The following is a 14309-nucleotide window of genomic DNA, read 5'->3' on the forward strand; positions in this document are numbered from 1 at the left end:
GTTGCACATCTTGAGTAGCATTTTAAAGGGCCAGTAATGGAGGATATCTATAAAAGAGATCAACTAACAAATGGACCATTTGATAAATGGGTGTTTGATCATCTTCTTGCAAATAAAAAAAGGCAAATCAAACAGTGGAGAAATAGAAGCAAAGGTGTTATGTAGACAGGCAGCTGGTAGTAGGCAGCTGCTACGTAAGAACCATAAACATTTCCCAGAGTTCTTCAAAGTCATCTGTATATGGAGTGCGTTTTGGCGACCCAAACCAAAAGCTGTTTCTGACATAACCAAAACGGTAACCGAGCTCACAACTCGGTTATCGTTCAGTCTGAACAGCAGAACCAACGACCAACAACCGAAACAGTTTTTGGTTGGGGTCGCCAAAACGCACTCATGGACAGAGGCAAGTTTGACATTGATCTGTTAGGGGAGGTAGGGATCCTGAAAAACCCTACACAAATTTTTTTTTTTTTTTTTTTTTTAGATCATTGAGGCAGTAGGGATCATGCAGATAGTCACAGATATTGCACATAGTTGACATGGTAAGATGGAACAACAACAAACATGATGTTTGAAAACTATTTTCTTGTGACCCTGATGACCGACTGAGCTTTTAAATTTTCACTACATACCGGTCTTTGCCAATAAATAAAAAAGCTGTCCGAGGGGATAAAACAAAAGACTCTTTTAAAAGAACACCAAACAACAAATCTGCAGTAGTTATTTTGTAAAGAGTATCTTTAATAGAGAATGAATCAAATATAGAATTGTTACAATACAATTGACTACATCCATGACCTGCCCCAACAAAAAGAGAGAGAGAGAGAGAGAGATAGAGGCAAACCCCCCCCCCCTCATGAAATAAACAACGTAATTATTATCCGATTTCTGCTTTAGACCAGAAGAAAAGAGCTACCCTTTTGTTTGGTCCACGACTTTTCAGTTGCATTTGACAGATATTTTTTTACTTAATTTGAAAAAAAGAGGAAAAGATTGTCATGTCCAAATGTCTCCCTCAAAAGGAGATGGTTGAAAAAATTGATGAAAGTTTGGTTTTGTGTTACAGCATTGCTACATTGCGTTTTTGACTTCTCACTCATTTTGTAGGTACAGGTTACGCTTTACAGTTCATACAATACACAGCTACTAGAGGTGAAAAAAACCGAACACCCACAAAGATTTTATACACATGCCAAAAACTGACACCTTCAAAGTTGGACATTGTGGGCTTCTTGTTAAAAACAAAATCTTCTCAAGGAAATCCAGAAAAAAAACAATTGTACCAACAACAAAAAATAAAGTGAAGAGCATTTAAGCTTTGCATTTTAGGGTTAAAACCATTCTGAAGTTGCCAGCAACTCTGAGTGCATGGGATGGCAAAAAAGTTGAGAACATTTTGGGTTGGCCTCTAATGACCACAAACAGTTGGGGGGGGGGGGGGGTGGAGGAGAAAAAGTGCCAATGATCGGGACAAAAAGTTGCAAAAGGTTGAAACTTGACCCTTACCTCTACTCAATAAAAAAGTAAACTCTAAAATACACCATAGATATTTCCACTTGTAGCTAATATGCATTCATCATTCAGAAGTCATATTGGTCTCATTCCATGTGCATTTAATAGTTAATAGGCTCTTACAAATGAAGGGACCAGACTACTGTTCGTCAAGCCTCACTATGGTAACATGTGTTTTAATGGGAGATGGCTGCAACACAATGGAAGTCAATAGCTCATGTTGGTCCGGAACCCTAACTCTTAACATCCCTCTCTTACAATATAAACAACATCCGAATTGGCGGATTTGGCTACGGCTATGATTGTTGCTAAGGTTGTTGCTAAGGATGTGCTATACATCAATACATGATGATGCAGTGACCTAGCCGCAGCCAAAGCCCCCAAGTTGGACACTGCCTAAGTTAGGTAAAAGGGGAGTAACACTGTAAAGAAAGGTTTTCAATTTTGGAATGTCGAATGTACATTTGTTCCCACTTTGTAATATTTGGTTCATACTGACTGAAAGATCACTGCAAAAATTACTCTCTTTGTTTGCATTTTTACTGGCACCAACTATTTAAAAAAACAAGACAAAGCAACTTCCGAATATCAGGTAGTTTGCACCACAATTGATCCTAGCTTCTTTTAGAAAGGCAATTATTTGACCAAAGTGCAACTTGATTGAATGGTCGGACAGTTTACCATAGAGGTTTAACATAGTTTTTACAAATGTTTCATTCATTCTGTCCAAAGAATTAAAAATTTTGAGATCTAACTAGATAAGCAACTACATGTATAACTGAATACAGTCAAAACAGAGGCTGTTTCAGATTTGGTAGCTGTAACAGCCAGAGCCAAGCAGCCACAGCCAAGACTGAGCAGCTACAGCCACACGGCCACAGCCTAGCAGCCACAGCTATAGCCTAGCAGCCACAGCCCAACAGCCACAGCCTAGAAGCCACAGCTGTAGCCTAGCAGCCGCAGTCACAGCCACTAATTCAGAAACGGCCATAAAAACCAACCACAAAAAGACTTTCACATATCACATTCGAGTAAACAGTTAAAAAAAAACTGAAACCTAACATTGTTACCTCAGCTCCTAATAAATTCTACAAAAAAATGAAGGCGTTTTTTTTTTGTGTTAAATACATCAATGCAACATTACTTTCATCTACAATAAAACTTCAAGCCCTGTTAAAGAGAGCAGGCTTCAGTTCATTCACCCTAATTATTGAAACAAACCAGCCAAAATCCAAGGGCGGGTCAATAGCCCATGGTTGATGGATATCTGTCTTACCCATCAGAAGTATCTAATTAAGAAATATCCCAAGGGAGCCAGTAAATACACTAATTATATATTTTAATAAACTCATTGATCCAAATTCATAAATCTGGCGGATTTTAACTCTAAACCTCACATAACTCTAGAATGGCAAAAACAAAAATAATGAAAACAAAAATAGACAACACAATTTGGTTTTTAAATAACTATTATACTGCACAAAAGAAAATTCCAATATTAAGAGTTTAAAACCAAGGGAAAAATTTGCCCCTCAAATCTGAAACTTGGGGGGGACTATATAACCCCACCCCCCTCAGCTTTATGCCAAGACAATCTCTAGAATTTGCATAATACATACCAGTCAACTAGAATATTTGCCACTCCATTTAAAACAAAAATATACACGGGGGGTGGGGGAACAAACTGTACATTCTTTCTTGATGGTGCCAAACCATAGAGTTATATATAAGAACTAGAGGGCGCACGGGTGATACTTCTTGCACAAAGGTGACGGGACCGCAAGGAGACACGCGCGCGCCATTATGTACGCGCGTTGAATATGAAACACACGTTGGAGTTTGTGTTTATTGAACGCTAGGCGATGCTGTTTTGTTCAACTTACAAAATGCCTGCACAAACACACGCTGTGGGATGCCAGTTTTGTCAACTTAGAAAATGGCCGCCTGCGCGCATGCCAGAGCGTGTATTTAGGCCAGTGTGCCCTCTAGTTTTTATATATAACTATATGTGCCAAACCTCAAAATTTGGTGTTATTAAAACAATTTCTACCACTCTGAGATAAAAGCGAAGCATTTCCCGAGTTGACTGCTTGCGTAGTTTCCTTTTTTTTGGTGACCGTGTCATTGTACATAAGTGAATTAGAAAAACATAACGTTTCCATTAAACAACTGTTTATATGCAGCTAGATTGAAAAAAATAAAACAAACAAAAGCCCCAAACCAAAAATTAAATTGGGTCTCAGAACTTTCCTATGCCACACAAGTATACATTGACCTAATTGCCGTGTCGATGTACATGTCCAAATAAGATACATCCTTAATTTAAATTTCTATGAAATCAGTGACTTAGGGTATACCTTGAGCATTAACAAGTTAAATTTTACATTTTTACTTTAATTTTTTTTTTTTTTGGGGGGGGGGGGTAAAATTTCAGTAAGCGAATTAAACTCTTTCTAAGAGTGAAATGAAAGTAAAACATGACCTGCCTTAGCTTGACCTATGACTCAGTATCTCATTGCAGGATGAAACATTCCTTGTCACTTTTTTATTTATAGTTTGTAGAAGTTTCATTAACGTCATGGTGCTATATTGAATATAAACATCAGGCTTTTCTCGCTACTCATAAAGTGGCATTTAAAGTTTTGTAATTTTAGACGTTCCAGAATCGAAGAAAGGTAATTTCAGTTTCACTGGAAGTTGACTTAAAGGAATGTTACAGAATTGGCAAGAAACAAAAATCGTGAAGATCACAGATTTACATAAAACTTACACTGTCTAATGATGATGATAGTAGAAAACATCCCTGAAATATTTCTGTCTGAAATGTCATATTTTATGAGAAATAAATAATCAAAGATCGCGTTTGGAGTTTATAGCTCAGTGAGCGTTTAATTTATTTTTGTTTTGGCATTGATGCACTGCAAAATTTGTAATCGTTTTTTCACTATTCTCTCGTGACACAGATGGCCGATCGATCTCAAACTTCTACAGGTTTGTCAGTTTATGTATATGGTGGATTACATAAAGTGCTTACACTGCCAGCAACTTTTTTTGCCAGCAAAACCAATTCTGTAACGTTCCTTTAACATTTGATGCAACATCCCGACAGTTTTCTCTTTCTTTATTATAATTTGGCTACAAAGAAAAAATATTAGGAAATTTCTGTTAGTAGAGACAAACCAGCAGAGGAATGTCACATAGATCCAGTATTGACCCAATTCACCTGACGTCATCATCAGAATAACCTTGGATGCGCCATACTGGTGGGCATTGTCAATGTGCGTTATTCAGTGAAGTGCGCATTTTAGGCGACGCAGCAATTACATGGAAACCTATTGCCAACCAACATGGTGAGCGTGGACAGTCGCTGCGTGTGACGTTTTCATTCTTTTGGAATCAACCATGCAAATGTTACACTTGTTACGACCGACTGGTATTCTCAAAAGGCTAATGCCACTATCTATTTCTCCTTGTTCTTTTTGTTGCTTCGAATCATTAAAAAATATCCAGCATCATGTTAACTATGACGATCCTTATTCAAGGCTCCGATGTAGTCTCAATACAAACACCAGTGTATACTTCAAGGTATTCGTAATTTACAATCAAACAACTTCGAGACTAAATAAACTCAATCCCTGGCTGAGAAAGAAACAGATTGGTGCGCGGGTTTCATATCCTGCTTACCAGGGCCCGACTTCATCGAGCTGTTAAGCACAAAATTATCATTTACAAAGAAAAATTTTGCAAAGCAGAAACAAGTTACCAGCCAAAAAGCCAAGTAGTGTACATTACTTGTGATTGATGAACCGCTCATTTTTGCTAAGCATATTAAATAGGCTTTTCTGCTTAACAGCTTGGGCCCTTGGTATCATTTTGTCATCCTTTTGGCAGAGTACAAGTTAAATGGGAGCCAGCCAGTTTTACCAGTATTATTTGCCTAGCGTTCAGCTAATTTTGTGGCTCCATTGTCTGCTGGAGAATGAGACTAATTTAATCACTCTTCAATTGGAGATTTTAAGTCAACTCATGATTCATTTTCATTTTGACCACAGCTGGTGATATTTTGTTAAATGCAGTCTCATCATCATTTGGCAGTCTGAACCAGGTGGCTCTGGCTATGGCTTTGACCTTTGACCTCACCGAGTACACTAGGTGCCAGACAGCCACAATCATGGCTACACATTTCTTTTCATGGCCATTTTTACGAACAATATTTTCCGCTTAAGCGACATTGGGCCCTGGTCTTATCCCAAGACTCGCCAAATGGTCTTGAAAACAAAACCAATCAATAGTAACCAGACTGTTTTTAATACAATACAAACACTCTCTCTGGCATCATCGCAAATTCATCCCAGAGAGACTCTGTCGAGGCCGCATGACACCCAAAACATCTGATGCTCATAAAAACAAAAAATTGATATCAGGTAGGTTTATCTGTACGGGTTTATACGAAGGTTGGGAGAGTATAAGGTTTTGCAAAACAATGTCCTCCACTGTTAAACATCTATAAATCCCCCATAATCCATCCCAGTGGACATGTTGTTATTGAGAATATTTCGCACCATGAAGCAAAATCACACTTTCTTTTTCGTGGAGCGAGGCATCCAATTATCATGAAAGAGTCAAAATATTTGATGCTTATAAGTGGGCATCTTTTAGCCAGCCTTTGGGTTGGGAGGGGTGGGGCCGATATGCTCGAGCAACTGATCTCGCTTTTTACCGTCAACTGAACCCTGTGGTAGCATTCTACAACTCTTACTTTTAATTGAATGGATGAGGAATTCTAATACTATTAAAAGTTATGCAAAGAGAAAATGATTGGATTCAAATGAATGGGAAATTGATAAAAAAGTTTATGACAACAAAACCAACCGATCCATTAAGTCCCGCCCATAGCTCGCATTATTTGAACTTCAGCAATGCTGCCCTCTATGCGCTCCTCGTAAGCATGACACAGATATTAGTCAAGCTTTTTGTGGTGTAATCTTGGATAGGTCGAAGGGGCAGGGCTTAAGGGACCAGTTTCTACGATCTATACTACGCATACATTAATTAGTGCAAGCATTAAGATGACCTATCATGTACATACACAGTTTTTAATCAACACCTATCGAGTGCAAAGCTGATCGAGAATTATAAAACATGATTATATATATATTTCATGATGGATAATATACAACAAGAAAAACGTTTCAACAATGTGCACATGATTGACGAGAAAAAAACCTGATCGATACAAAAAAGGTGACATGAGAAGTTTTAATCTGAGGTCAACCCTGAAGAAATAACGGGGCCAAATTTCATGGCTCTGCTTACCGCCGAATTCTGCGCTTACAATCATCATTCTCCACTTGCTTTGTAAGAGAAGAATGCCTAGAATCGTGAAGTAGGCAGGCCCATAAGCCGAAATTCCCTGCTAACCGGTGAAATATGCTTGACGTTCAGACGTACGATGACAAATGATCAATGTGATTAAAGTTGAAGAAATGGTGAAGTACCAAACCCACAACACAATAGTTTAAAAAAAGCTATCCATAACGTGAAACTCTAACACTGGCAGACGCACTGATCTAGCCGTTTCGGACACGGCCTTGGAAAGATTTTACCTGGTCAAGTCTGCTGCCAACTAGTGTCCCAAGTGTTTTCCTTTGTTGACCTTTTAACAGAAGTAAAGGGAGTACTGCCTGGGAAGGAGGTTGTTGGAGGGAGAGAGAGGTGGAGGTGGAAAGTTTTGTCTTCGAAAAATATTAATTTTGTACATGCTGTGAAGAAGGCGGGGAAAAATCAAAAATCAAATTTAAATTAAAAAGTAAGGACTCGGATGAGGGGTGGGTTTTAAGAAAACAGTACTTGCTCTACTACCTTTAAAAAAAGATTCAACACTAAGGAAAACACCTCAACGATTCTTGTGCCGATAAGTATTAAATATTTCATGATTTTATTTTAAGAATTGGATTAAGTTAAATATCTCTTTCAGGATGAGTCACCAAAACATACACCACCACTACACGCAAAAGTGAAAACAAAATGACATTATGAAACACCAAGAAAATAGACTTTCAATGTGTAAAATGTTGATATATTTTACTGTATTAAAAAGTGAACAACCGCAAAGAAGAAGGCCGCACAAAGCAAGCTGATTTGTGCAAGTTTCATGCCGGAGTGACCTTATGTATAGCCCTGTTGGGATGCTAGTCTCCAATGCCCCTCTAATGAAATGGAGGAGTCCAACATGGGCAAGCTTCATGCCAGATTGACCTAAAATATAGCCATGCTAAGATACCAGTATCCGTTACCCCGCTGATGAAATGGAGGAGTCTAACATGGGCAAGCTTCATGCCAGATTGACCTAAAATATAGCCATGTTAAGATGCCAGTATCCGTTGCCCCGCTGATGAAATGGAGGAGTCCAACATGGGCAAGGACAAAATAGTCAGGTGCCTTTCCGGAGTACAATCTATCCTTAGAAGTGTGAAGACAGGATTGCTTTATGCAGTCATAAGAGACAATCGTGGCATAATGTCACTAATCTGTCCCTGTTGGAGAATTAAGACGCTGATTTGTGGCACAGCGGCCATGATCAATATGCGCATACACCATACTCAACTATACCTCACAGACTCTTTCAGAGTTCGGTGAAGAAACACATTATGTTCACAGCCGTTATTGTCTTCAAGTTATTCATGAAAGGAAACGACCTGTTAAAGCGAGAACTTGTAATATATTTTCTTTCTCCACGAGGAATTTTAAGAATCTTAGATGTCAAAAGATGCACTGATGCATCTTGCCTCGGTTTGGACTGTGTGCTGTTGATTGGAGGAGACAAGATGGCTCCTGCTATGATATAGCTTCCATCCTATTGGTCAGTCAATACGCATGCGCAAGGGTGGAGCGTCACTCTCAGTTTTGAACTACTTCCGGGTTCGTAGTTGGCATGATTTAACCCAAGTTCCCTTAGTGGGAGAATACAAAATGTGCTGCGCACCTTTATGTACATTGTAGCTTCAATCCCATATTGTTATAGGGTAAAGTAGCTTTAGCTTGCCCAGGGGCACGATTATTAGGGCAATTTGAAAGCATTTCAAAGGGCAGAAGGGCAATTGCCTTCATTGCCTATGTGAAGTACCCGGCCTGTGCTAAGTAAAGTTGATACGTGATGTGCTTAATGTATTGGGTTGTCAACTTGACACTTCAGTCTTTTTGGCTCCAGAGCTAGCCCATGTTTGTGCATAATTTATCTTGGAATTCCCTTGTGTCATGGTTTAAACACGTAGCGCAACCGCAAACAGACATTTTATTAATGAGATGGAGGGCCTTCCGTAAGATTAGAATTTATGTGAAACAGAAGTCATGAATAAAAAAAAACTAGACTTCTTTCGTACATCCTAAAAGGAAAAAACCTGCTGCATGAATTTCCTGTAGCCTCATAGTTGATGAAGCTTAACATTGTGACGTGGGCGATGAAATTACACCACCCTTCCCATATAGGCAATATGTACACGAGAGATTAAGTTACTCAAGCTAAGACAGTCCCCACTATGGGTGCGTTCGTTTAGCTTCCCTGGGTCATCCCCGGTCTTTCCCGGTGCGTTCGAATAGCTTTGACGTCATTCAAGGGGCTCACCTGGGTCAGCCCCCAGTGCCCTGCTTGTGGAGTGGGTCACTTGGGGGTGACCTGAGGTGCATGCCGTCACCACGAGAGGGCGAGTGTGATCGTTCGATTAGCTCTTGTCAGGGGCTCACCCGAGTGGGTACCGCAGGGTAGACCCAGGGAAGCTAAACGAACGCACCCTTAGTAATTTTGCAGAGATGTTCACGAAAATTAAAATTATTATTATTATTTTTGTTTGTGCAATTTCTTTCCGGTTCTTAGTTTACAATGACTATTTAACTATGGCTACCCCCACAGACCTCCATTTACAGGGCATTCCTTGCCATATGATTTTCTTAAACATCTTATAAATACATGTACAGTAGTTTTAATTAAACTTTAAAAAATGTTCACATTGAAAAATCTTCATATAAGACACTTAATCATCCAAGTAATTTTGTTTGAGTTTTGAAATATGTTGCGCGAACGCTTTCAGTGCAAGAATGCTACTTAAGAAGATCTACACTACGACCTTGCCTTGTTTAAAAAAAAAAGCAAAACGAGCGTACCATTTGGAGGAAAAAAAAAAAAAACGTTCTTACATTCTGGCGAGCTTTTGGTAGAGCTTTTGGTAGCACACATTATATTTGTTCAAAAAAAGTTTGAAAAGCGTAGGAAAATCGGGAACAAAATGAAACAAATGAAAATGTTTTTTTTTGGACTAATACTGGCTGCCTAAATAAAAGGGGTCTAAGGGTTTACATCAAACTTCCACCGCCTCCGCTTGGGTCGCATTGTAACAACCTTACAATGGATGGGTCGCTTTTGGCTCCTTCCACGAACTCCTGGAGCGAGAGTTTGCCGTCGAGATTCTTGTCCATCTGGCGAAAGATCTTGTCCGTACGCTTCTCTGGGGTCGACTCGTCTTCCGGCATCTTCATGACTGTGCCGACCATCTTGTAGATAGCCTGGTAAAAATAATAATAAGAATAAGAATAATATATTTGACTTATATAACGTCTATATAAAGTTAACTGTAGGCGCTTTACAAAGTATATTAAATAAACTTACTTAAATAAAATGTTAAATTATTTACAAATGACTTTAATGATGGTATTAACAACTTGCATCAAGGTTTTGCCCATACACTGGCGTATGTTAGAACTTTAATAATAATAAATAATAATAATACCAAAACTTGTATAGCGCCCTAATCATGTGTAAACATGCTCTAGGGCGCTGAACATGGAAAAAATAGACAAACTAAAACATAAGAAAATACGGAATTATAACAACGGGAGTAAACATTCTTAAAAACATTCAACAACAAACTTAATCAATAGAAATCCTAAAGTATTAAAAAAAAAAGCAATTAGGTCTAAAATCTCAAATACAAAACTTTCCCGAGCTCTGTGGAAACTTCACAGGCAAGTTACTTGGGTGGGATTCAAACCCACAACCTCTGCAATTCTACAGCAATCTCTTATTAACTATACCATCGAGATTGTCCGGTAGCTAGAGGCAGTACTATCCTATACTGATTATACAGTGCTAACACAAATCGGTGTATATCAGGCATGCAACTGCCCGTTGAAAAAAAAAGAGGAACATTTTCAAAGGCACAACGCAAGTGCGGAGCGAGGCAGCGGAAACGCCACGGAACATGATACCCACAATGGTACCCTAGAAAATGTTGAGGTTTATTATGCTCTTAGGTGCATTGTGAGCATGTACTGGGCATATTTTACTCTTTTTTTTTTTTTTTTTTTTCTTCATGTTACAAAAACACGGAATTCCGCGGAAACACGGAAGAGTTGCATGCCTGGTATATGGGTAAAAAATAAATTAATAATAATAATAACAAAATATTTGGTTTATATCGCCTAATACAAAGTTAACTCTAGGAGCTTTACAAAGAGTATTAAACAAACTTACATGTTAATAATTTACAAATGCACCTTTTCGCAAATACCATTGCGCAAGCGAAAACTGTTGAATGAGGTACATTGTGGGATACGGATCAAATTTGATCACCAGCTAGACCACAACGCACCTATTTCCAAGGTTAACGCGTGCGCCCGAGTATTTGCGAAAAGGTCTATAGATGCAAAATGGGGTGATGGAATCTCCTGCCACATTGGGTCTTAACATTTAACCACACTCAAACCAGTGTGGCTCATGCCATCGCAATTTTTTTACTTGACCGTTTGAGGTGTTGCTGGCATGATGTACATGTACATAATAAGCATTAATGCATGATACCCTTGTGGCATGGACCGGAAACAATAATGACTTACACAGTCTACCTCCAACCATGCGAATCATTCATACATTATGAGGAATATACTAACCACAGAATAACACAAGCAATAATAATAATAATACTACTACTAATAAAAAATAAAGTATTTATACAGCGTCTTTAACATAGATCAAAGCGCTGAACAATGAATAAAACAAGAACAATGCAAAGAAAGAAAGATAAAAACCAGCAAAGGATTAATAACGAGGCTGACTAAAGAACTAGGTTTTGATTTTTTTTTTTTTTTTTAGAAAATGGCAGTAGAAGATGATTTCTTGATGAGTTTAGGTAATTTGTTTCATTCCTTCGGCCCAGCTAGAGAAAAAGACTTGGAGCCGGCAGATCGAGAAGGCCTTTCCTCACAGAGAAGGGATTTATCAGAGGAGGAGCGCAGACTTTCTCTGCCGGGTGTAAAATACAATGGGGGCAGACAAAGTTTACTAAAATTACCACAGCTTAAATGGATTTCTCAACTAGAAAATACCGGAATTGTTTGTGCACAGTCTCAAGTCGTTTGAACAATCCTGAACAGGTAATGCGTTTTAAAAAACCTGTCAACCACGAACCAAAATATAAGCCATGGTGGACGTATTTATAAACTAAGAGAGGTTTACGGTAACACCATGTGAATATTACCAAAAGTATTCGCCAAAATATAAACAAGCAAAACAAAAAGCAAACAGCTTCTTGTACATATTTTTAAACATATTAATTTTTTAAATGAGATATGGCCCAACTCACAAGTCAGGAACTGCCTTTTCAAGCCACAGATTTATATACCATAGTAGCCAACTGAGTACAAACATAGGATGAGTGTTCTAAAACTTAGTTTGGAAGTTTAACATGGGTGGAAGGTTAAAGGTGACCAGAACAGCAAGAGATATATAGGCCTGTTACTACACAGAGGCAATGAAAGCCACTCCCTCCATGATGCCCCCAGGTCACTGCCTTGGTGCCCTTACATTACTCTGGACAGTAGAAATTTACATTTCCCTTACTGGGTGCCCTTTACCCCCAAAATGCCTTGGTGCCCTTGCCCTTTCAAAAACAAAGCATACAGCCCTGGGGAAACAACACTCCACCAATCTTTAAGGAGTTTTAAGGATAATGAAAAATGCCAATCTTACTTCAACAATTTCCAGCATTTCTTGTCTGGAGATGTACCCGTTGCCGTCCAGGTCGTACATGCTGAAGGCCCATTTCAACTTCTGCTCGAGCTTCCCCCGCGACGTCACGCTCAGCGCAATGATAAACTCGCGAAAGTCAATTGAATCGTCATTGTTGACGTCAAACGTGCGGAACACGTGCTCTGCGAATTTCGAGGCGTCCCCATATGGGAAAAAGTTTCCGTATATCTTCTTGAACTCGGACACGTTGAGGTGACCACTCGGGCAATCTGTAATAAATGAAGACAAATGCCAATAAGTAAACACCACAATATAAATAAGAGTATACCAAAGTGTAAGGTCACGTCCGAATTAGCCGCTATAAAACAGCTACGGCTAGATTTGGGCGTTGTGTGTACAGGTACAGCTACAGGACATCCTTACCAACACATTTAGCAACAGTCATAGCCAAGCTGTAGCCGCCAATTTGGATACGACCCTACATTGTGGATTGAGCAATGGGTTCACCAGCAAATTGCCAATTAAAAAACACCCGAGGCTCAGTCAAAATTATCTCCAAATGGTACAGCTGAATATGTGTGAAAAGCATACATGAAAGATGGACCGAGAAAGAGTTCGCCGACTCATGAAATTACCAGCTTTCAAGCCATTGGACACTTACGGTAAACAGTATTGTCCAAGGACCACACTTCGTGTATCACAACTTATATATAAAATAACAAACCTGTGAAAATTTAGGCTCAATTGGTCATCAGAGTTGGGAGAAAATAGCGGGAAAACCCACCCTTGTTTTCCGCACGTTTTGCCATGTCATGACATGTGTTTAAAATAAATCCGTAATTCTCGATATCGAGAATTGATATTGTTTTAATGTTTTCTCAAAAAGTAAAGCATTTCATGGAATAATATTTCAAGAGAAGTCTTTCACCATTACCTTCTGTAAACCCTGTAAGTTATTTGTAAATCTGTGAGCTTTTAATTTTTTGTTCTGTTCCGAAAGTGTCCAATGGCTTTAAGAAGGCAGAATACCAACACAAAATACAAAGCTCAGTGTTTCTCAGTATTCTATAAGGCACCAACGCTCATGTATTAAGGATTCATGAGCTGATGAGACGAAAAGCTGAGACGAGAAAGATTACCCAATTTATTCAATTAATAATAGGCCTCAAAGTCAAAATAACCTGCCACAATTGCTGTGGTGCCCAGTACATGTACCTTGACTGTGGTGCCCTTTGCAAAGTTCAAAACACAAATAAAAATGTCCTCATCGAGGTGCCCCTTACTGAGGAAAATTGCTATGCCCCTTCAAGACGGAAATTCAAGGCCTGTATTTTAACCAGACCTGTATGCTTGATTTTGAAAGGACAAGGGCACTAAAGGCACGGTCACACAGGCCCCGATAACGCGAACGATAACGAGAACGATAAAAATGCACGGTCTCGATTGGTTGAATGAGCGTGGCCGTATTCTGCGTGGAGCATTTCAACCAATCGAGGGCGTGCATTTTTATCGTTCTCGTTATCGTTCTCGTTATCGGGGCCTGTGTGACCGGGCCTTTAGGCATTTTCTTCTTAGTAAAGGGCAATTATTAATTTCTTGTGGGCATTTCAAGGGCACCAAGGCAATCTGCCTCTGTGAAGTATCAGGCCTGAATAACCTATTGCAGACCGTACTGCATCTTTAAACATCACACTAAGAATGCTTCCCATCATTAAAGGCAGTGGACACTATTGGTAATTACTCAAAATATTTATTAGCATTAAAACCTTACTTGGTA

General features: G+C 39.1%; 1 protein-coding gene across 1 annotated transcript in view; it reads right to left on the minus strand.

Annotated features, from left to right (window-relative positions):
* Window positions 1-720: 720 nt before the first annotated feature.
* Window positions 721-14309, minus strand: part of LOC139952092 (neurocalcin homolog) — a 60400-nt gene continuing 46811 nt past the window's right edge. The window contains exons 4-5 of the mRNA XM_071951044.1: window positions 12533-12801; window positions 721-10071 (exon numbers count right to left, since the gene is read on the minus strand). Of these exons, the coding sequence (XP_071807145.1) occupies window positions 9862-10071; window positions 12533-12801 (479 nt within the window). The 3' untranslated portion in view covers window positions 721-9861. The remainder of the gene's footprint in view (window positions 10072-12532; window positions 12802-14309) is intronic.

Source organism: Asterias amurensis, chromosome 20 (assembly GCF_032118995.1).
Source record: "Asterias amurensis chromosome 20, ASM3211899v1".
In the NCBI taxonomy this organism is placed as follows: domain Eukaryota; kingdom Metazoa; phylum Echinodermata; class Asteroidea; order Forcipulatida; family Asteriidae; genus Asterias; species Asterias amurensis.